The 24,666-nt window shown below is 45.9% G+C and overlaps 1 protein-coding gene across 7 annotated transcripts in view; it reads left to right on the top strand.

Moving 5' to 3' along the window:
* The window catches only part of Ica1 (islet cell autoantigen 1), a 135,178-nt gene extending 111,079 nt beyond the window's left edge, over window positions 1-24,099 (top strand). For 2 of the 7 annotated variants that reach the window (XM_050162270.1, XM_050162269.1), the window contains exons 10-15: window positions 288-340; window positions 2,892-2,954; window positions 3,051-3,089; window positions 10,452-10,721; window positions 21,723-21,812; window positions 23,794-24,097. In XM_050162270.1, the coding sequence (XP_050018227.1) occupies window positions 288-340; window positions 2,892-2,954; window positions 3,051-3,089; window positions 10,452-10,721; window positions 21,723-21,812; window positions 23,794-23,915 (637 nt within the window). In that variant the 3' untranslated portion in view covers window positions 23,916-24,097. Of the gene's footprint in view, window positions 1-287; window positions 341-2,891; window positions 2,955-3,050; window positions 3,090-10,451; window positions 10,722-21,722; window positions 21,813-22,365 lie in introns of all 7 variants that reach the window. The other 5 variants (XM_050162272.1, XM_050162271.1, XM_050162273.1 and 2 more) reach the window with 5 other exon arrangements.
* Window positions 24,100-24,666: the final 567 nt, after the last annotated feature.

Raw genomic sequence — 24,666 nt, 5'->3', positions numbered from 1 at the left:
TGTGCCTGTGTGCCTGTGTGCCTGTGCAAGGGCAGGGGTTGTGGTAAATGAAGAAATAGATACTGCACTGAAGAATATAGCTATACCATAAACATCAATTTGCCATCACCCCTCAGCTACAAGGTATATAATCTCCCTGCTTTGGTTTGCATGTGTGACTTTTCCTGCCTGTGTCTCTGGGACCGGAGAACTCACTGGGAAATTGCTTTGCTTAAAGACCTGTTCTTTTATTTTTTTTAAATTCAGCTTTAACTCGAGGTGTAACTCGGCCTTCTTTTTATTTTAAGATTAATTTCTTTGGAGGATGAGAACCAGCACAAAGAATCCTCTCCTTGTAAGGGTAAGTTTTAATTTCCATTTCCATTGCTTCAGAGACCCTGCTGGAATGTACTCCAGCCAACTTGTTTCTCTTTCTGGTAAATTACCTCTCGGTTGGTTTTTTTTTTTTTTCCATCTTAAGAAAAGGCTGTACTAATCTGCTTCCTGTAGTCTCTGATGTTAGTGCTACCAACCCTTTAGTAGTACCAAGAGACATTGTGTGGTTTGAACCAGAAACTTCGGCATCCTCCTTGTGGTGGGACATGGCAGATAGCCACTCCTTTCCAAGAGATAGGATTTCTGGGCTGCTCTGAGGAGTAATTTCTGTATCATGATAATAGGTTTCTCTTATGACAAGCCAGCTTAAGCTGAATTTTAAAAAAAAATAAAAGAGCAGGTTTCTTTAAGCAAAGCAACTCCCCAGTGAGTTCTCCGTCCCGGAGACACAGGCAGGAAAAGTCACACATGCAAACCAAAGCAGGGAGATTATATAGCCTGTAGCTGAGGGGTGATGGCCTATTTGCCATAAGGTGGGTTTGCACCCAAGTGTGGTCAAAAACTTAGCACTTTTGGCGGAGATTGGGTTGCTGGCAACTTCAGGGGAGAAACTGCTCTGGTCGCCAAGAATAGGGAACTGGGCTTTTTGGCACCTTTTCTTTCCTGGACTTTCTCTGAGAGGGTGGGGTTTGGAGAGAGAGGAGTGGGATTTTCTGGATCAAGCAGGAGTGAGCTTGAGGTTCCAGCCCAACAGGTAGCCCTAGCTCCAGGTCTTAGTGCAGTCTTAATATCACATCCAGGTGTGATCAGTGGTGATTTCTGGGTTGGCGGTCCTCGTTCCTCATTGTTGGAGACTGAATTGCCCCGACTTTGCCCTCCCAAGTGAATCCTCAGGCCATATTAAGGAGTGGCACCAGCTACCTCAAGGTGAACTGAAGCCTACCTTAGGAGGAGGCTCTGTTGACTCCTTATCGTAAAGGTACAGACTATGGAAAATTATAGTAAAACCAATATGTATCGGTGTTGAACCCTTCACCAGGAGTTAAAATCTCCATAGATGGAAAGGTGGTTGACATTATATAGGTAACTAAAGATGTTGTATCCGTAACAGAAATCGTCCAGCCTTCTGTTCAGACAGGCCCTCCTGGGGACAGAGTCTCCTCTTCCCTGCCTTGAGCCAGGAAAGGAAATGTGTGAAACAAGTCCTAGAACTGTTCTTCTGCTCCATTCCTCTTCACCCTGGCTCTTCCCACTTTTCCAAGTGGCTAAAGCCATTTGCTATTGTAAGACTTGTCAAAGGAAAATATATGTTTGAGCAAAGGAATGAGCCAGGAAGAACCAGGAAAGGTAAGAAAAGCGAAATTCTAGAGTCTGAGAAAAGTAAGGTCTAGGCCTGATTTCGTGGCCCTGGACAAACCGTCTGTGTTAATCCAGGCCTCCAACCTCAGTGCCCCTCTGTGAACTTATGGCATGAATATTGTTTGGGACTCAAGATCATAGAGTAGAACATACTTAGTTCTTTGGGAAAATGTCAACTCCAGTTTCTTATATTCATAAAAAAGTTTCAAATCTATATAACTTAGATAGATTTGTACAGTATATAAAAATGCAAAGTTTCTCTTTTCTTATATAATTCAATTGGTGTGATATTTCTATACTGTTTTGAGATTCGAATCCATTATCATTAAGTGGCATCTGTCTTATTCTGGGACCTGTTGAAGGTCTGGTGAACACGAGCAAACTGAATTGAGACTGTCCTGTCATGTGCCTACTCACGCATGTACAGCCACACTTGATTGCTTATTGTGAGCCAAGTTAGTTCAAGGGACAGAGTTTCCCCACGTCCCTTAGTCCTACAGATGCTACTTTCATCTAGCATCGCCCGATCCCAGCATGGTGTTTATAAGAATCAATGAGCCTAAATAGAAGCCCCCTTATCACTCAAAGTCCACTTGATATAATCTTTCCTTCTAGTGCTCTATATTTGATGGGTATTTCAAGTATGAAGTGACCTGTTTCTTCCATTAGAGTGTCATACAAAGTATTACCTGCCCCCAGCCTTCTGTTACCGCTGACTTGCCTCCTTACCCACCAGGCATGCCCTTAGCGTCTACTGGTCTTTCTAGCGTCTCTGTAGCTATGGTTTTCAGTCTTTAAAAACTAAAGATTCTTTATTGAGAATTCAGTATTCCCTTTTTCATTTTAGCCAGGCCTATGTGGTTACTATTTGTTAGTGATACCAAGTAATAGCCGATGACTTATCATTCATTTTCCATGGGTGAAAATAGAAAGATAAATAGAGTATCGTGTGGGTTATCCATCAAACAAAACAGAGATTCTTTGGAAATGTCAAATTTAAAATTAGTTAAATGAATTGCATAAAATTGAAATTCCAGATTTCAATTTGGAAATCAACAGCTAATAGCTGACGTAAAGGGGAAACGGAGGACCACTGCCTTACATGAGCTAGCTGAGACCTTTTATGCTTTCTCACAGTGTGTATTTACCTCACACATAACTTATAAAAATGTACCACTGTGGGCTGCTCATAACCAACTGCATACGTTGTGTTTCAGCTGAAGAAGAGAAAAGTACTCCGTCATCTATAGACAAAAGCCCTGTGCACGACGCATGCTCAGGTAATCTAAAGACAGACTTCCCAGTTTGAATGATTTATTCAAACTCCGAGTGAAATGGAGTTGACTGATAATTTGTTTTCTTTCTCTTCTCTTAAGGACCAATAGATGAACTATTAGACATGAAACCCGAAGAAGGTAAGATTTACACATTCTTTGAAGTTTATAATTTGATTAAATTAAGTTCTCTTTTATTGGTGCCAGAAAACTCAATAGTTATTAAGAGTCCAAAATGCCCCTGAGATTCTGAGCCAAACATCAGAAAATCCCTTGGCCTGGAGATTGGCATTCTGTCCTGATCATACAGGTTCTTTACAGCATAGTTACTGACCTGACCCAAGCCACCCTGTGGACCTCGGTTAACCAGGGTATGATTCAGCTCACTCTGAACTTGGCCTGTTAGACGTCTGCTCTTGTGAAAGATGCTTGGGAGAAACATTTAAAGGAAGGAAGGGTGGGTTATCTTGGCTCATGGTTCCAGTCCATGGTCTGCTGGCTTTTTAACTCTGTGGCAAGTCAGAAACATTGTGGAGAAAGAGCATGGTGGAAGAGCCACTCACCCGAAAGGCAACAGGAAGGAACCAGCACGAAGACACGCCCCCAGCTAGCCACTTCCTTCATCTCAGCACTTCCACGGTTCCACCACCTCCCAATTATTTACTTAAAATTTGAGTCAGTCAGTGGGTCAGCTTGACTAGGGCAAAGCCCACATGGTCTAGTTTTCTCTGAAACACAGATACTCCTAGAGGTGTCCTTAATCGTCTCCTACATGGCCGTCAATCCAGTCCAGTTAAAACTCAAGATTATCCGTCAAGGTATGGACAGAATCCACATAGTATTAGAGAAAAAAGAATCTCTCAAAGGTACAAAGTCACTATAAGTTTGCCAAGAACTTCCCAGGACTTGGAATACAGACTCACAGGTAGAAGGCTCCTTGCCTTGTGAATGTCTTACTGAAGGCATCATGCTATGCAATATTCCATCAGAATGGTACAGATTGGTAAACCAGAAACTATACCAGTAATTAAATGAATGAACAGACAGTGTGAGTGGCCATTTGTAGCCCCCATTTTTGTAAGGACCTTTCCCCTCTGGTTTAAGAATAAAACATTTTAATGGAATAAAAATATCCTTTATAAATTAGAGTACTGAAATATTTTAATCTTACTAAAATGAGATAGTACAGCAAGCCCTCAAGTATCTGCCACCCAGTTTCAACAACTCCTAACATTTAATGAATGTATTAATAATCATATGCATGACCCAACTTATTTTGATGGATTGATACTCCTCCCAACCCCAGAGTCTTGTCTATATGGTTTTTCCTTTGTTCCTAACTCTATTTAATTTTATTATTTTAGTAGACTTGATTTTTGAATAGGTAGTATATTTATACTAATATAGACGATAATAGAATATTATATTTTAAAAACTCACCCCCATTTCTGTAAACTGGCTCACACCCCATCTTGACAGCGAAGTGCCTCTTCTATGCCCCCAGCCTTCTAGAGCTTTCATACTCAGACACAGAAAATAGGAGTCCGTGTTCTTGCTTCCTCTCCCTTTGTAAGGGGTATAAAAAGATGTGGATTTTTTTTAAAGTAATGATAGATTGTGACAACCTTAGCCCCAAAGCCAGCACCTCCTCAGGGAATTAACTCAGAAGGGCTACCGCTTGCAATAGTCTGCTGGCTTTCACAGCTTCCCCATGTGCCAGTGCCCATCGGATGAAGACTGACGTCTGCTTATTGAAAGCAAGTTTCATGCCCCGTTGCTTTTAGCTCTGAAGATGAAGCTAGATGTGCTCTTCCCTTGTACAAGTACTGGTTCTCAGGCAAAAAGATGGAGTCACGGGACTCCCCAATCAAATGCAATGCCACATAAGCCACCCTGTCCCTTTATCGCTGCTGCCCCACAGAGCTCTCCCCTGGCTCCCACTGGGGGGGTATCAGCGCTGAACCACAAGTCTAAAGATGCTCTTGACACACAGGGAACTTGTGGTGACTGAAGAAAAGAGAACGCTGCTGCTCTCTTCACTTCAGCATGCAGCATGTCTTTTCAGAGCTGCCGCCAGCCTAAACTCTGAATTAAAATGCGGATCGTAGTACGCTAAACTTCAGATGTGAAGAAATCAAAAGCACTTAATCCAAGGGTGGCTGATTTTATAAGACTTGGGACCTCTGGCCCCAGCTCCACTTTCTTCTACTAAATCATAAAGTAATAGAAAAACAATGCTTGACCACACAGTATAAAAACATTTAATAAAATATTGGTGACATTGTAAGATCTTGAAAGTGGATCTGAAGTCACCATATACCGCACATGACATGTGGCCTGGATTCGTGAATTAGAGCATGCAGAAATCTTTGTGTTCCTCAAGTTGGGCCCTCCCCGCAAATAACATCCTACTGAACAAAAAGATGTAGTGCAAAGGAGATGAAAATTTAATGAGTTCAACTTCCCAAATCTTATCACTAAGCCTTTACCAAAAACAGAAGGTCTAGGCCAATTAAAAAGCAGAACAAAACTATTGTCTTTATTACAAAAACGTGTTTGTTGTTTGTCCATGCTCTGTTACTGCTTGTGTCTCTAAATTCTGGCCAGGTGTAAGGATGATAGTTCGTTCAGCAGCTAGCCGAGGTCTAGGTGATAACCTTTAGCCCACAGCGATCACGTGCCCCACAGCGATCACGTGCTATCCCACGTTGCCTGGCTTCTCCGGAGTCGCGGATCTGTCACCTGTAGTCATCCTTACTGTCACATGAGAGATCGGATCGCTTTGCCTCAGGACAAACAATGACCAAGTGCTAAATTCCATCTGCTCTCATAAACCCCTCCTCCCTTCCGCTCAGCATTCTGGGAAATGCTGCTAACCTGGGTCACCTCATGAAATAATTATGCACTTTTTCTTCAGAGTGCTGGGAAGAGCTCCTCCTTTACACTTTAGACAAGCCCTCTACCACTGAGCCACACCCCCCAGCCCAAGGACATAGGCTTTTAAAAGAACTACTGAAGGCAGGAGTGTGTCAGCAAACACCTGGAATCCCAGCCCCTGGGAGGGAGAGGGTTAAAGTTCAGGAGATTAAAGCCACCCTCGACTGCGTGACCTGTTTGAGGCCAGCTCAGGCCACATGAAACTCTGCTTGATGAAACCAAATAAATAATAAAATAAATGTTCATAGCCATGTAGTAGTGTGCTGTGCATGGGATTATTCCTATAGAGATTCTTAAAGACTTGCTCCTGCCCTATCAGGGGCGAGGTGACTTGCTAAGCTAATACTAAAACGGAGGGGCTGGGTTGTAACACTCAGGTGTTTTTGTGTGTGCTACTCTTGTTTCTTCAGAAAGCACACATGAACACTTACCCCACCCGGGCCCCTGTCAGTTGAGGTTTTTATTTATTATTATTTTTAAACCTGAAGGAAGTTTTTGAAAGCGGCATTCTTCGATTCCAAACAAGAACAATCTGCTCGCAGAGGCTGAGAAAACTGTTCTTCTGTGTGGACAGTGTCAGGTGGTTTTCTGCTGTCTTCCCCCGCCATCCTTCGGGTGACAGGAGGGTAGTGTTGGTGTTTGGGGTTTCAGCGGCTCTGCAGCCCTGTGGCCTTTAACATTAGTCATTCTGTGGGGCGTGGGGAACAGGGAGAAACCCAGAGAAGTCAGCCTTCCTGTTTCACACAGATGAAGGTAAATCAAGTGACATTTATCTTTTTGTTGTCCTGTGTTCTCGTTTTCTGACTGTGTAGCTGTTTCCGTGTTCTGTGCCCCTAGTTTATGCTGAGGTCATGAAACTCAGTATGATTTCAAAAGCACTATCTGGACCAGTTTTCCACACTCTGCCTAAACTTGAGTTTCCTCTACTTTGGGGCTTTTTTTTTTTTCAGTCTAGAACTCACTGGTTCAGGACCAGTTCTTCTAGGGAATGTTTCCCAGGCCCCAGGCTTCATATTTCTCAGGGTTGAACAAGAGAGCCATATTCTGCCTCTGTGTCTGCATGGTACCTCGAGGAGCACGCTGGCCATAGACACCGTCACATGTTCACAAAACGTTCCTAGTTTGTGTGTGAGAACCCAGTCAGTTCTCTGTCAGCATACAGCAAAAACAAAAACCAAAACAAAACCCTACCTACGTTCTGAAGGAAAAGCAGTTCTCTTCCCCAGGGAGACAACATTGTCAGGTGGCCCTAATAAACTTCATCACTGGCAGAGCATACGGGCATCCTGCATGCCACCGTGGGGAGAGCTACCTTACGCCTTAGCCCGGAAATGCATGCGCAAGTGTTTGGACAAGGAATGATATCACAGTTGGTGTAGGCAAAGGAGCAGGGTGGGAGGCCGTCTCCTGGAGCTGCAGCTGCCTTACCAGTAGGCACACCACAAAGGATAAGATAAGACTTTGTGGTCAGGAGTTGGAGAACTTGGATTGGAGGCAGACATTTGGAGACGCCGAGCCAAAGGAAGTTGTGGCCCACAACTCGGTAGCCGTCTTTGTTGGTCTGCGTGGGTGGACGCGCTGACCAGCCTTCTCCGGAGGACATTATGGCATCTCTCCATGCTTTCTTTGTCTCTGGTTGAGTGGTAGTTTCCAACAAAGATAAGAGCAGCTCAGTTCTCCGGGGCCTGCCGACAAGCTTCAGTCCTCAAGTCCCGACTTGCCTGGTTGCAGACCTAAACCTGTCCATTTGGACTTGTAATTAAGGTTCTCTTACAAGTTATGCATAGTAATTTCAGGCATCTTAATTATCAGTGTAATAATCAGGAGGTTTCTGGGTTTTATGGTTCAAGTCAGTGCCAGTTTCCTTGCTTTTAGCAACATAATAAGTTCTCTTAGAGGAACGCAGTTCACTGTGCGGCCTGCTTTAACTGTTAAATAGCCAGAACGTGATGACATTTTTAGTTGCAACTTTTTATTAATAAATTTTAAAATAAACAAGCAGAATGATAATAGCAGACCATACTCAATGGTGCACTTCAGTAGGGGCGAAACCTGAATCTGACTGACTTGTGAGACCGTTTCCTCGGCTCCGTGACTGAAGTGTTTGTGTTTGATAGGCACCGGATCCGTTTAGTTATAAGGTTGGAAGCCGGTGTTGAAATGGGTTAGGTTGGACTTTTGCTTAAAGTGCTCTCAGCCATGTAACTGAGGGTGTTCTGTGCTATACTGACTCAAGCGAGAGTCAGGGACTGGCTGAGTGCTGTCTAAATTCCCTTTCTGCCTCTTGACATTGTGTCCTTCTGCATGTTGACTTTATTTCCACTCACAGCCTCTGATTTGTATCTCTGGATCTGAGACACCCAAAGAAGGATGGGTCTTTTTCCATCCACTTTTCGTATAGCAAATACAAAGACACCTGTAGCGTACGTCATCCCGAGTCAGTCACTGTGGCCTGAGAAGGTGGCCAACTCCAACCTGCCCAGCCACACACACACCTGTAGTGGGCGAGCAGGATCACAGAGGGACAGTGTGCTTCTCAGGGGAAAACACCTGAAGGAAAGGGAAGAGAAGCTAGTTAGCAGAAGCCACTCATGTCTGTGCTAAATACCAAGACATGAAGCCTAATCACTAAACATGAAATAGAAGTTTTATAATCGGCTTATGTGTAGAGGACACCATGCTTATGATCCCTTGTTCTGTGTTTACTGGGCTCTTAGCCATCCCAGCCACCACAGGGATGCCTCCCCAGTTCATACTGAAATGACTGTCCAAGGAAAGCGCATTGCTAATTCACTCAAAGTCCAACCGAACAGGTCTCATTTACGTGGGCTTGACTCAGTAATCATATGACTTCAACCAGGAAGGAAACCAGGAGAAATGGTTTGGGTGCTCCAATGTCAGCAGAAAATAGGAGGTACAGAGATTTGAAAAGTAACCACAGGTTAAGGCGATGAGTCTGGGAGAGACTGAAAGAGAATTCATAAGTAAAGGCTTGTGTTGAGGGACACACCTGATACATTGTGGGTGTTGTACCCCAGCGTCTTCCTGTTTGGCGGCAGCGTGCAGGTGAGCAGCCTGCCTTACCTTCCTGCCCAGCCTGCTGGCTCCTGCTGTGCAGGGAAGCCTCTTCACAGAACCAAATTGCCGCTTTTCTCGTAGTACGCCTACAGGCTATGTCTGGCGGCAAATGTCTTTGATAACATAAACAATAAAAATGCTTAAATTAGGCACTTGTCTGATTAAAGTGATGTTTTGCCACTATTTTAAACCACGGTGATAGGAGTTACTAGATTTTTTTCCCCTTTCTTGATTTATAGCCAGTTTGCTGGTTCATAAAAAAAAATCCCCTAAATCTCTAGATCTTTATGTTACATGTGGGTAAAAACAGATCCAGCAGAAGAACAGAGGGAAGCTTTATTTAAAACAATAACCTTAGAATCATCATAGCTGTGAATATATTTGAGGAAAACCTGATAATTTTATTTACCCTGATCATCAGAATTTCAATGTTGCTCAGAAAAACATAGGGACCATGATATAATAAAAAATGGTTTCAGTTTGCAAGTGGCAATTAGATTCCACAAACAAAGCAACACTTGATACACCCCTCAGCCCCCAGTCTTAAAATAGGTAGAAAACCTCAATGACAGAGCTTGCCATGGGATTTCTGAGAGTCGTGTCCACTCTCCTTGTAAGTACTGGGCGGCGGCGGGTCAGTGTTTAGATGTGAGAATGGATGTCTCTGCAGTCGTCCAGGCTGATGACTTCAGTGTAGTCTCCCAGCTCCCTGACAGTGCACGCTGGCTCTCGGGCCTGGCGAAGGTCTGCTGAGGTGGCTAGTTCCCCTCAGGACTAGGGCTCCCTGCCAGCTGTCACACTTCTGTCTGCGGCCCACAAAGTGAGCCTGTCACTCTCTGCTTGCTACTCTCAGGCACACCAGATCCACCTTTCCTCTGCTTCTTGCAGCTGTTGTTGCAGAGACATCTGTCTTGGTTGTTGATGCATCCCCTGACATGCTCCCCTGGGCCAGGGCGTGGTGAGGTTTCTCCCCAGCTTGGGTGGCAAGACAGGCTGCCGCACGGTTTGTTGGCTGCTCCAGCCCAGGCAGCGTGGATTGAGGGCTTGTGTGGGAAGAGTTGGGAAACCTTACAAACAAAGAACTAAGATCACCAAGAGCTTTCAGCCCTGGATTCATTTCAGACCTGGGGAATGTTTTGTCAAATCTGCTTTTATGTTAAGGGAAAACCCAAATCCTAGATGGGTGTGTGTATGTGTGTGTGTGTGTGTGTGTGTGTGTGTGTGTGTGTGTGTGTGGTAGAACATGTTTCAGTGTAATGCTCAAAAACAGGATTTGCTTTGGATGAAGGGGGACAAGGAAATATAGAAATCAAAATTTATTTTGACCTCCGTTTAAACAAGCGTGTCATGGGATACATACATCTCTGTTGTGATTACTTTCCCTTAGATCCAGCCATCATTCAGTTTGTCCCAGTTGGGCCCTATGACAGCTCTTCCTGACGCTCGAGCTAAGAGGTCATGTGCTTTGTGCTCTTTTGCCTTCACCAGCTTGCCTGGGTCCCATGGCAGGGACCCCAGAACCCGAAGGTGGGGATAAGGATGACCTCCTGCTGTTGAATGAGATCTTCAGCGCCTCCAGCCTGGATGAAGAAGAGTTCAGCAGAGAGTGGGCTGCCGTGTTTGGAGATGACCGTCTGAAGGAGCCAGCCCCCGTGGGGGCCCAGGGAGAACCAGACGCCAAGCCCCAGATCAGTTCTGGATTCCTTCCTTCGCAGCTTTTAGACCAAAACATGAAAGATCTACAAGCCTCTCTCCAAGGTAGGTTCCACAGTGACTAGAAACTTGATTTTGCTTCTTCATCCTTTCCCACCCTTAATACAGAAGTTTATTTGTTCTGAGTATGCTTTCTGTATTTTTACTTTATAACCAGTATCTTTTAATTTCATTATTAGTGGTAGTATTTTTTTATAATTTTTTTATATCAAGTGACTTTTTAGCTGAAATCTCCAAATCATACCTCAACTTAAAGGTGTAGTGTTAGGCTCAAGATCAGTTGTTTCTCATAATTTTTCCCTCTGTCAGTACTTCCTTAGGAAAGTTACGGGAGGTCTTCACCCTTATTTTCTCTCTTGGATTTAAGGAAGTTTGTGACATGCACAAGAGGATCTTGCCTTTGCAGTTAAAACCCTGTGGCCTAGTCATCCCTGACTGCCCACGCCTGCATCTTCCATATACCCATGAGATGTGCTGCCTAGATCCCTGTAAACATGCCCTCTCTTTAGGTACATTTCACTGGGCCTTTTAACTTTGTCTCCTCTTCTATATCATGTTCCCTCTTGTTCTCTCTACACCTTGACCTGTCCCTACCTTGTGTATGCGCCGACTCAGCAGTTCCTGTTCTGACTCTAGCACACCAAGTAAACCCCATCGCCACCTCAGAGCAGAGTTTCCACCCTGAGCAAACATGCTCTCTCCTCAGAAGGGTTCAGGGCGCACTGGGGCTCAGCATCAGGCCACATGCTGGTTGAGCGTCGCTGGTGTGTCCCCCACAGCGATTCAGAGTGCGATAACAAAGCTCATTGGTGAAGTCTGAATTTCAAAAACTGGTCTCGAGAAGGAAACCATTTTCTTCTCTCGCGAATTTTTTTCTTCCTCTCATGTTACCTCTGTCACGAAAATAGAAACTACTCCTATTAAGAAATGTTCAAATTCTTTTGGTTTTTTCTATGAACTTAAGCTATCTCCCTAATAAACATGTTTATCTGGCACTTACAGTGGAGGACAAATGGTGGAGCGGGGATGATTAAGTAATTATGGGCTATTACAAGCGCTGGTCTTGGGAAATGAGATCATTCATACAGGAGCTGGTGGGCAAGACAGAGAGAGAAAGTCTTCCTTTTCTCTGAGCTACCTCTCCCCTTCTACCTTCCCTGGGAATCCTGCTCCGCAGCTGTCTCAGATGGTAGTGCCATGGAGTTGGAGGCGGCGGAGAGAGCAGATGCAGGAAGTCTAGTCTGCTCTCTGAGTTTCATCTCTGGTTTCACCTCTCCTTCACTGGGTGAAGCCAGCAAGTCTGCCAGCTCTCCTGACGTTTACCCTAACCCTCCTGACAGACCTGGGAGACTCTAGAGGCCAGATTCTCAGCCCACCTCTGTGAGGTTCTGTCCTCCCTCTGGCCCTGTTGCCCAGTGATCCTTAGAAGGCCCCTGGTGTGGAGACTCCGAAGCCCTGCTGCCACGGGAGCAGGTGGCTAACAGTCACTGCAAGAGTGAGAAAGCAGAGCTCCAAAGCCTCATCCTGGACAATGTGTGAAAAGCTCTGGTCAGACACAACCTAAGAGCTGTGACTGTGGGCTTTGCACTTACTTCAGTCCGAGAGAAGGCACCAAACCACTTGTGGGGCAAAGGAGGGAGGTGTCCAACAGCAAGCAAGAGATAGGTGTGAGCTGGGAAGAGAAAGAGGCTCCACTCAGGGAAGCCAGGGAAGCCCAGGCAGTCTTGAGGTTGCATCCTAAGGCGTTAGCAAGCATCTGTGAATGGCAGGCAAAACTCTCTGCCTTCCTGGAATTCACTTTCTAATGGGGAGAAAGTAGGAAATGATAAACAATGAGAAAGCCAACACAGTAGGTAAGAGAGGACTCAGTGGTAGACAGAGGAAAATGAAGCTCAGGAGAGCCAGTACTGTGGGGTGGCAGGGAAGCTACACAGAGTCTTGCTGGGAAGGTAGGAGCCAAACAAGACTGAACAGGATGAGAATTAGCTACCTGGGCAGCTAACTGTTGTTGACCCCATAAGGTAAGAATATACATAGCATGCCACGGTCTACGGGAAAAACCTTTCTTGGAGCTAACTGGATGAGAGTGAGAGGCACTAAGGTGGGGGGAAGGGCTCCAGTGTAAAAGGACAAGACAGCATTATAAGATGGGCCATATATGGCAAGAGAAGCTAGCCTTCATGGGGCATGCACACACTGGGTAAATCTCTGGCCGCCATGTTGAAGACCAGCATGGCTTCTTTAGCCGCAGTCTTTGTTATTTAACAGCATCATTTTGCTTGTTAGAGTCTCCTCTCCCCCTGTGGACTTCTACCCAGCCTAATGTTAAAGTTATCTGGTGACTATAGAGTTGCCTTTGCTTTATAAATGGGTACCAGCAGAATGCCTAGAGGATTCAGTACATCAAATGTAAATGTCTACATGGTTTAAAAGAAGAATATAGCCCTTCATTGTCCCCCACAGCTCCATAATCTCAATGGGAGCAGCTTTCATGCTACCCCAATGCTGCCCTGATTCAGGGAACTTTCCAGGTGCGTCTGGTATAGACACAGGCAGGCTGCTTGCAGTGGCCGAGCACTTGGAAGGCTTCTGTCAGGATTCCAGAATCTCATCCTCCAAATAAGAAAGGATGAATGTTAACCTGGTATTTTCTTTTCATTGCATTCGTGGGTGAATGGAGAGTCCACCTAATGTGTATGAATAGTTGTTTGTAAATATGAGTTTAATGATGACTATTAAAACCTGACCACATCATGTTAAAATGGATTCCTCCAGTTAACCAGATCATGTCAAAACCTAAGTTCAGTAACAACTGAAATAATTAGGACACTAAATTCAGCGTAGGGAGGTGGGGCATGTTGTCATGTTGGCTCAGCGGCACAATGTGGGAGGGAATTGAGACCAGCTTTGTTTTGTGGTTGCCCTTTTCCTCCTCACACTGTAGGAGTGGCAACTCTCTCTACAGCTCTCTAGGTTATTACTTCAGATTTAAGTAGGTGAGGTGTCGGTCTAGGCTTCTTATCCCAGCAGCACCTTGTCTGTGGGTTAGCTCCCATCTCTGAGAGGCTAAGGTGTAAAATTGAGTAATTCTGCAAATCTACCAGCCATAGAGAGTAAGATAACATCAGCCTGTGCTCAAGACAGCATACGCTGGGTGCCAAGCACTGTGCTCTCTTGTTACCTGTGCCAACTTATCCATTTAACCTGCTGCTTCCTAGGTAAACGGTATCACCATATACACTACAGATATCAGAAAACCAAGGAAAGAAGCAGTTTGTTGACTCTGTAGTGAGGAGCGGCAGTGACCTGCTTCCCGCCACCTGGCTAGCTTTACCCGAAATAATTACACGGAAACTGTATTCTTTTGAACACTGCTTGGCCCATTAGTTCCAGCCTCTTATTGGCTAGCTCTTACATATTGATCTAACCCATTTCTAATATTCTGTGTAGCATCATGAGCTGGCTTACCAGGAAAGATCTTAACCTGCGTCTGTCTGGAATGGGAGAATCATGGCGACTGCCTGACTCAGCTTCTTTCTCCCAGCATTCTGTTCTGTTTACTCCACTCACCTAAGGGTTGGCCTATCAAATAGGCCAAGGCAGTTTCTTTATTAACCAATGACCTTCCTCCATCAGGCCCAAGGTCACTCTTAGGGTAAAAGCAGACAGACATTGAACCTGGGCACTCTGACTAAGGAGATGAGCCCATGCCTGCCACAAGGACTTCTGGGTCCTCTCGGTGTGATGTCTGACAACATAGGAAGTTTTCTCCAGACCCTTCAGGCATCTGCTTGCTGTCTCATGAGCAGGGCTTATAGTGATCAGCCTGCCTGTGGGTTTCCTGGCTTCAGAGAGGAATCAGGATACCAGGACACCAGGGCAGACAGCAGGATAAATGGAGTTATAGAGAGACAGGGTCGTTATCCAACAAAAATTGAATGGCCATCCAGAGTAGAATAATTGAAATTGAGCAGTCATAGACATCTTTATGGATAATGTTTGGCCACATCTGTGCATTGTTTCACTGTTGTCCTGGCTCTCTGAAAGGACTGAGACACCTGCAGGGTTAGGTCAGAGGACAGAGTAGAGGGCTCTGCATGCCTCAGTCATTAGGGATTCCCATGCTTTCATTCTTTATCTTCCTCTGGTATAGGAGCCTCTTATTCATTCCCAGCAGCCCAGACTCCAGAAATAATCACACAGAAACTATATTATTTATAATACTGTTTGGCCAATAGCTTAAGTGTATTGCTAGCTAGCTCTTACATCTAGAATCAACCAATGTCCTTTATTTTATATTTTATCACAAGGCTTGTGGCCTACCAGTAAGGTTCCAATTAACAGCTTGTGTCTTTCCCTTCTGGTGGCTCCATGGCATCTCCTGACTCCACCTCCTTTCTCTCAGCATTCAGTTTAGTCCCTCCCCCCACCTCTATTCTGCCCTGCCAGGCCCAAGTCAGATTCTTTATTCACAGCATACAGAGGGGACTCCCACATCACTCCTCCTTTTCTTCCTCCTCTCTCCCTTCCTCTCTTCAGTCTTTCACCTCCTAGAATGGTTTCTGCCTGCCTTCCTTCTGGCCTCTCCTCATTCTGTCCTGCAGCCCTCCAGGGGACTAGAAAGGAAGAAAATAAGTGTGCCTCCCTCCTGCCTTGCCCAAGTTGTAGGAGTTCACAGCAAAGGTTATATGTCTGATCAGGTCATTCTAGACTGTTGAAGAATCGACCTTAGCTAAGATTCCTGTGTTTCTGGAAGTGTGGCCTGAGAGGGGTAGCCTCACCTGTTTTCTGTTGCTGTGATAACAGCCACAATGAAAAGCAACTTGTAGTTGAAAGGGTTTATTCCGTTTTATAGTTCCGCTTCATAGTTCAGTAGTGAGGAAAGTCATGGCAGAAACTCAAACAGGAACCTAGAGGCAGAACCAGGAGGGAAGACTGCTTACTGGCTTCTTCTCTGTGGCTCATTCAGCTTTCTTTCCTTTCTTTCTTTATCTCTTTCTTAATCCCTGCCCCTCTCTCTCTCTGCCTTTCTTTCTAATTTAATTTATTTTACATTCCTACCCCATTCCCCATTTTCCACTCCCTCCTCTCCTCCCATTCTGCCTCTCCCTCCTCAATCCACTTCTCTGCTGTTTCTGTCCAGAACAGGGCAGGCCTCCCATGGGTATCAACAAAGTATGGCATATCAAGTTGCAGTAAGACTAAGCACCTCCCTCTGCTTGTACTAGGACTGGACAAGGCAACTTGGTATGAGGAATAGGCTCCCAAGGGCTAGCCAAAGCCTTAGGGACAGCCCCTGCTCTCACTGTTAGGAGTCCCACAAGTGGACAGCACAGCCTGCCTTCTTTCCTTTTGTAAAGAAAAGATTTTTTAAAAACAATCTTTTTTATTTTACATATCAATCCCAGTTCCCTTTCCCTCCCCTCCTCCCACTCTCCCACTTCCCCTCCCCCAGCCCACTCCCATCCATTCCCATGGGGAATCAATGAAGTCTGGCACATTACTTGAGGCAGGGCCAAGGCCTTCCCAGCCTAGGGAATGGACTCCAAAAATCCAGTTCATGCACTGGGGATAAATCCTGGCTCCACAGCCATTGGCCCCACAAACTGCCCGAGCCACGCAACTATCACACACATTCGGAGGGCCTACCTAGTTTGGTCCTATGCAGGTTCCCCAGCTGTCAGTCCAGAGTCCCAATAACTTTGTGCATCCTTTGGGTATATTCCTGAGAGTGGTATTGCTGGGTCTTGAAGTAGATTGATTCCCAGTTTTCTGAGAAACCACCATACTGATTTCCAGAATGGCTCAGCCTGTTTTCTTATAAAGCTCAGGACCATCTGCCTCAGAGCGGCACCACCCAGAGCGGGCTGGTCCCTCCCTTATCAACCATTCATTAAGAAAATATTCCCATAAGCATGCCCACAGGTCACTCACAGGGTGGCCGGTCCTCAGCTAAGCATCCCTCTTCCTAGGTGACTTGAGTTTGTATTAAGTTGAAAAAAAAAGATTAAACAGCACTTGTGGCTAGGCCTTCCTGAACCCATGAAGTGATGAGAAAATTATGCCTTCCTGGGACTTCTAAATACGAGTAGGCAGTTCGGCCAGAGAGCGCATACCAAGCAGATACTAAGGAAGCTTTGGAAGGCTTCTTATTGCATAAGTAGACCCTGGTTCAGGAAAGAGTACTAGCTTCTCAGCATCAATGCTCCGGCAGATCTTCTAGCTCTGGATTGTGCAAACTAGATTGTGCAAATCCAGTCGCAATCACGGAGCCTTGGCGTCTGCCGGTCCTCATGGTGCCCAGTTTTCAGATGCTGCCGCCATCTGGGTACACTTTAGGCTTGGGTTATCGAAAATAAACCTCAGAATGAGCTCATCTCTTTCCCCTCCTGAGTGAGCCTGGTGCCAGGTAACTAACATTTCCAGGACTCGATGGAAAAATGTCAAGGGAAAGAGAGCCAGGTGTATTTATGGCAGGAACACTGTGGGCGCTGTGCTTGGGCCCATGGGATTGTTAATTCCGTCAGGGCAGCAGAACTTTCTAGGCCTGCTGAGCAGCAGCTACAAGGCAGGGCTTGGAGAGCTGCAGGATTCAAAGGCCTCTGGTGCTATATAGAAGGAACTTTCGAGACTGACTCCTCCACCCACTCTGTAGATGAGGAAATCCAGGAGCCTCAAAAGGTCAGGTGCCTCGCCAAGTTCTTGCACTTCCCGCCACTGTAGTGAGGGCTAAATTCTCAGCTTGGTTTACAAGGTCCTTTAGTATCTAGCCCCAGTTTCATGACTGCCCACAACTCCCACACCTTCACTTAGCAGGACTCAATGACATAACTGTGCCAAAGAACCAGGTCTTTTTTCCAGATGGCGGTGTTGAGATAGAGACCAAACTGTCCTGGAACTCACTAGATAGCCACGGCTAGCCTGGAACTTTTAGTAATCCTCCTGCCTCAGCCTCTCAAGTGCTGGGATGACAGACATGCACCCCCATACTATGAACCATATTTTCTATCCATCCTCAGAACTCCAGTCATACTGAGCTGTAGTGCACCCAGATCTTTCCACCAACAGGCTTGATACGCGCTCTCCTGGAGCATGCTATCCACACCTACACACGCATAGTGCTATACTTGGCTAACTCCCCCAAAGCCTGTCTGTGTCAGTTCATCCCCACCCCAGCAGTCTGCACTAGCTGTTTCTACTCCTCACTCCCATTACACCCTGTACTTAAATCACCCTCTTACCTCACCTTCTGGGAAAACTGATTTCATGCGTCTCTTCCTCAGGTTGTCATAGAAACAGGATTCACAGTTGTGCTACTTACCACATTTTCAGGTCATAGTTCAGTGCCTAGAATTCAGTGGATGTTTAAAAGATACTAGGAGCCGGGCATTGGTGGTGCACGCCTTTAATCCCAGCACTGGGAGGCAGAAGTAGGAGGATCTCTGTGAGTTTGAGGCCAACTTGGTCTACGAGAGCTAGTTTCAAGATCAGGCTCCAAAACAACACAGAGAAACCCTGTCTTGAAAAACAAACAAAAATGATACTTGGAAGGATGGATGGGCGCATGTGTGGGTGAGTGGGATGGATGGATGGATGGACGGACGAACGGACAGACGGATGGACGGCTGGATGGACAGAGGATGGACGGACAGATGGACGGACGGATGGCTGGATGGACGGACAGACGGCTGGATGGACGGACGGACGGCTGGATGGACGGACGGACGGCTGGACGGACGGACAGACGGATGGCGAGCAGTAAGAGCGAGAACAACTGGCAAAAGACATGACGCTAGGTGAAAAGGTGACAAACCTACGATGTGAACTCCTTCAGACGACACTTTAGTGATTACTTGTATATGCTGAGCTATACAAAAACCCGAATGCAGCATCGCTTACTGCTCTCTAGCTTTGCTGTGACTTAGCTTCACCCACAGGACTCCAGTCCACTTGTGCTGAAGCCCAGTGAGACTGCAGGTGTGCCACGTACCTGACGGGGTCATGGCTGTCCTTGTTGTGCTGCGCCTACTTTGTCCTTCATTGCCATCCCCCATCCCCAGGCTGAGATAGCAGCCCTGCCAGGGCCTTTCACCGTAAGTGGTGAGGCACATTTACAGCGAAGTGTTCTCTCTGGTCCATGTGTTCTGGCTCTGCTGGCTGCCCTTGCTGGGCAGTGTTAGTTCTGGCTCATTGGTGTTTTCCTATGTGTAAGCAAAGGGAGCAGGGCAGCTTTAGCGAGTTTTTATGTGTGTTTCTGCAAATGGGTAGCACATGGACATATCAAAGGAGCCCAGAGCTGAAAGAGTGTTTGTTCCTGAGCTTGGGGCTCCCTCCTGTCTCCACCCTTCGCTACCCCTCTATTAAAAGAATTCCTCTTGATGTAGGGAGACATCTTTCCAGCCACACCTATATGCTAATGCCTCTGCCAACTATCCCTGACTAAGGAACAGTTGATGGCAATTCCTGGAATATTAGCAACACTAAGGTCTCTCGCCACAGCCGTTTTCCTGACAGAAGCCAAGACATGTGAAATCTGGTTGTTGTTCCAGCCATAATCATCCTCCTAGCATCCTTTCCCTAAATAATTTCCAGGGCCATACAAAGGAGGCTGGAATTGCCTTAGGGACCAGTTCAGTAACTGCGATCACATCAGTGCCGTTTTATCTGACCCTCCCCCATATGCATATTCAAGCTGCTACACGGATATGCATGCTAGATGGGCATGTGTGTGACTCTGCATACCAGAGGGAGGAGCCATGATGTCTATATGTCTTTAAAATTGCTGAGGAACACTACCCCACTATCTAGGCCCCCAAAGAGGAGATCACTTCAAGTTCTCTCTCCCACATGTATGTCTTCTGCGGTAAGGAAGCCTCTCCTTATGGATTCTCAACGTTGCTTGTGTAGCTTATAACTGTAGCTGAGCAATAAATACCCAATAGCACCTCATCACAGAGGGACAGATGGATGACATTTGTAGGCTGGGGTATAGTTCAGGAGTAGAACATTTGCCTAGCATATACAGTGCCCTGAATGTGATCCCCAGCACCCCACCAAAAAAAAATACATTTTTTTACTTTATAAAGAAATCTTGCATCATCATCATCCCCTTATGTGGTATGCTCAAAAACACAATTTTGGGTGCTGACAAGATGGGGGGACTGTTACCAAGTTAGCGCTGACCCCTCAGCCTTTCCCGTAACTGATGCTACCGGGCACACATTTGCCCCCACAACTTTCCCTTTCTGCATTGACTGCTTCTATGTGCTTTGGGTCTAGAAGGAAAATGGTTAAGGACCAATTTTCTAGGAACTGGGCAGGTTTTGTTATTCCTGGATCACACCAAATGCTGGTCATTTAAAATTGCTTTATTGGAGTATAATTTACATGCCATAAAATTCACTAGCTGTAAGGGAACAAGGTCAAGGATTTCTCGTAAATTCACATAGTGAAGTTGGAATCCCAGCATCCCAGAAGGCTCCTGGTGGTTGCATATGAATCATGCTGACTGGATGCCTAAGTACTGTTTCAATGAATAGCAATGCTGTTTAGAAATCCTTTCTGTTTTCCATTGTTTTATACCAAAGAAATAGGCCATAGACCATCTGTTTCATGACTTGTCAGTCTTCGTTATCAAGTCTGTGTATTGCCCATCTAAAATGAAGTACTTCCAGCTAGTAAGTATCGGAGACCATATGGGCTGCCAAGTACAAGGTTGCCATCTCTTAAGATATAACACACCAAAAGCGTGCTTCTTGCATTTAAAGGGAGACTTAAATACCTTGTCTTAATTCAAAAGTTATATAGCCAAACCCCCATTGTGTGCCAGGCAGTGTCCGAAATGATACAGAAATGAATAATAAATGACCCAAGGCTTCAAGGGTTCATGATTCCTAAATGTGGCAAAAATACAAACTAATAATATAGTATAATTCTATAATTGAGTCCACCGGAAAGTGTGGACATTAGAATAGCAGGATAAATAAATGTTGTCAATTCTACAATTTCTGTAGCATATAAGGAGTGACATTCTTGCACTGGAAACTGTATTCCCTGACCCATCTGAACTCTCCAATCCAAACACAGTCTCTCTTGAGGACTTTGGTGGAGACTATTATTCCTTACAAAGACATCTGAAACACTGTACGCAAGACCATCTCTGTAAAAGGACAGAGTTTTAGGCACAATGATCCCCATAGTGATGCCCTGTTTGACAACCGACATTTCAACACGGGCTTAACCAGGAAACAGGTACCTGGTCTGTGCTACGTATTTTGAAGTGTTCAGAAGGAAAGCTTTCATCCCTCTTTCAAGAGATAAGACCTTGAACACAAAGAACTAAAGCTGAGGTTCAAAGATTATAGGGTGGATGTCTAAATTAAGGGTGAGTCCTGCTAAGATAGCCAGGACAGTCAACGTTGTGGGCAATGGGACTTGTTTCCCTAAAGCCAGAGTGCTGAAGGCCCCACCCATGCTCTGCAGGCAGGGCACAAGGCTAAGACAGAATGCTGAGTGACACAAGTCAGATGCCATTGTCGGGTATGACCTAAAGTTAGTGCTCACATAGGCTCTCCCTGCTCATCTATTTATTTAACTGTATTAACTCAACTTCCCAATGTACAGGAAATAGCTGCACATGACCCTCTGGGTAGAGACGTGTGGTTACTAGTTCTATTGCTATGTTTATTCAATGTTAAGCCTTCTCCACTTGTGACAGGAAACCATGGCTCTTGATTTTCTAACGGTTTTTGGTGTGGTTATGAAATCACCATTCTCGGCAAGAAAATGGGTATAAAACACAAAAGGCAAAACAGCCCTCTGATACTAGCAGCTTCTTGGCTGCCTTTCAAAGTCCCCATCTTCCTTCCTTTCCCATGTATTTCAATTGGGTGTGACCCCATGCGTCTCTGATTCCCTCAGATTTTTCCCCATCTTCCTCTGCCTTCTTGCTGGAGGCATGGGTTAGAACCATGCATGTGCCCAGCAGCTGCTGAGGTGTTGTGACTGTTCCTGCCAGATCTAATGTCCTTTGGTTTTAAATATTAGGCTGGTCAGAGAGCAGAGACAGTCCTCATGCATGGTCATGGCCAGCACCAAAGACAAGCAATGCAAATGACATCAGCTCTGCACTGAAAGGTAACCGTCTTACCCCTCTGCCACGACAGCTGTCTTCTTCCCGCGGCCCTATTGCTCTTCCTGTATTTCTTTACTAGCTTGCATTTTGCGCATCTAGACCTCAAGTGCCGGGCTGTGGGATGCAGAGTTATGCATGATGCTGGAAATGTCATTCTGACTTTTTCCTGGCTCACTGTCCTCATTCCAATGAGTGTGCGTCCGATCTGTTTATCTCCGTGTGATCCTTGCGATGAGAAGCTCAAGACCAGTGGGGTTAGCTGACCTTAAAAATGCCATTGTTCACCACAAGGCATTGAGTGAGAGTGCCTCGGGGAGGGCGGGGTTTACTGGCTGTCAAACGAGGTCCTTTCAAGCTTGTGAGATCTGTTTTCTTTTGGGACAGGCCACTGAAGTGAGCATCTGCTGGACAGATCTCATGTGCATTCACAGTTCTATCTCTGTTCCTTTGGTTATCACCCCCTTTCTCTTTGACCATAGAGGAAACGTCCGCCCCATTATCATCAGAAAGTGTTCCTATGGTGTTCTAATAATTTGCATCTGGTTTTGCTCCAAGCCGGGACCTGGGGATCTGCGGATTGCCTTAAAGTGCAATCACCTGCCTTAGCTTCTAACTGCAAGGCTGTGATCACTCTCTGCGGACCTTCTCAGACCTTTGCGAGAGGTTAGGAGGAAGGGGAAGTAAGTGTGTAGCATATTTTCACTGGCGCTATCTTTATATCCTCTATCAGGAATTGAGATAAACTAATCTAACTACATCAGTCTTGCCCCATACAGTATCCTCATCTGACCTCCAACATGCTGACTTGAGATTCTCTTCAGTCCAGGGGTTGCCAGGGCTAACCACATAGAATGTGATCAAGGTTACCTGTAGCAACCACCTATTCAGAGAACTATTCTGGCTACTAGGCTTGCCATTACTAGCTATTCCTGTGCATCTCAAATCTTATGTCATAATTAGGATATACATCAATTCAGTCCTAACAAAGTAATGAACCTATTGGGTACTCTGATTAGAAATGGGGAGATGACCCTAAGGTATAAAGTTACTTCATTTAACTCTCTTAACAGTTCAGTGTCCTTTTGAAGAATCAAAGATGCTTTGTGTGCCTCTGATCCCATCCTACGCCTTCACCCTCTGCAGCCAGCTGGCAAGCACATTGCCAGCTGCTCCCTGCTGGAAGGGCACCCTATTAGAGAGACATGTATTCATGCTTCTGACACCTCCACCTGTGGCCGGGGTGGGGAAGCATGGACTACGGAGCCAGTGAAGTAGGTGCTCACATGGGATGATTTATGTGAGAGGGTCGCAGCCTGTTTCTAAATCGCTTGCATGAAACACTCTTTTGAAAATTCTCTCCTCATCTGGAAGACACTTCGGCTGTCTGACCATGGTATTTGGAAAGGTAGGGTGGCTGCTTTGGTGAAACGGCAGTAGAGTGAGGGGCTCCAGTGAGGCCAGATGAAGGAATTTCAAGCCTGCCAAGGGAAGGGAAGGTACTTCAAGGGCCCCTTTGCCTTTGACAGGAAAAGGTGAAAGGGGCAATGGCCATAATGGCAGAGTGACTTGGCATGGGTATGACCTCCTCTGGGCCTGTGCCTTTGAAGGGTGAAAAGAGAAACAGCAGATTGTTCCTGACCCAAGGGACTTGAAGGGATCCCTCCAGCAGACACCGGAAAGTACCTTGCTTCTTCAGCCATTCAGTGTGATTTCTGAAATAGCCATGCTGTTTCCTGGTTGAGGCAGAAAGACGTGTGTGTGGGGTTTTAAGCAGTTCTGTGAACTGAAGCAGGAGGTATGGCTACAGGTGATGCTTAGTGAATTTAGAGAGAACACAGCACCCTCCTTCTTCATGAACCCTCAAGAGAGTCAGCCAGTCAGGGGACATGGAATTCCTGAACGGTCACGGGATGCCTGAGCCCAGCATGGCAGAGGTGATCCTCGAGAAGGTGGTTTTATTCACGCTTCTTCTTCTTTCCTCAGAGCCTGCCAAGGCTTCCTCGGACCTGACTGCCTGGTTCAGCCTCTTTGCTGACCTCGACCCCTTATCAAATCCTGATGCTGTTGGGAAAACCGATAAAGAACACGAATTGCTCAATGCATGAGTATGAGTATGCAGCCTTCACCTGGGAGCCCTCGGCCGCTCCGCAGCACCTGTTCCAGGGCTTGCAGACATCTCAGTATGCTGTTTTAATATTTACGTGCCATTTTAATAAAACGAGAGGGTCAAGGCCCTGTTTCTATCCGCATAGTGATTTCCTCTTACTTGGTTTGCTGGTTCTCCGTGTGCATTGCACAACAGAGGAGTCACAGGAGCAGTTAGCAGGCCACTCCTTGCTCTTGCAGATGCCCCACCAGAACCATTGCTGCATCAGTATGCCGTGGTGAAATCCCAGTCTAACTTACACACCTGAATGTGGGCTAACATAATATGTCCTCGGGGCCACCAGGAGGCTGACAAAGGTTTGCGCTTGCTTGTGCCCTATCACCCTCAGAAGGGGCTTCAGGAAGAACCTTTCATCCCACCACACCACCTTCCGCTGACCTCTGGGTGAAGATCAGGACAAGCAAAGACACCCACAGTCTCCCAGCACACTTGACTGTGGCCACACGCGTCTTTCTGCTGTGTGGACCTTTCTGTGCTCCCTATTTGCACATCCTAATGTCTCCATCTTTGTAGCTAAACTCGAAAGCATGTATCCCAGTAGCCTCTTGTAGAATTTGTCAATAGAAAAATGCAAGCACTAAACAGAAAACATCATTCGACACAGCAAGTCAAAGTTGTGGATTCTGTGTGGAGACCAGTTGTGCTAAGAAAGGCACTGTGGATGGTGGGCTAGAGGGGGCAGGTGGGGC

This window comes from Alexandromys fortis, unplaced genomic scaffold (assembly GCF_014885135.2).
Source record: "Alexandromys fortis isolate MF-2015 unplaced genomic scaffold, M_Fortis_MF-2015_v1.1 scaffold_110, whole genome shotgun sequence".
NCBI lineage: Eukaryota > Metazoa > Chordata > Mammalia > Rodentia > Cricetidae > Alexandromys > Alexandromys fortis.
This window is presented reverse-complemented; position numbering and strand designations above follow the sequence as displayed.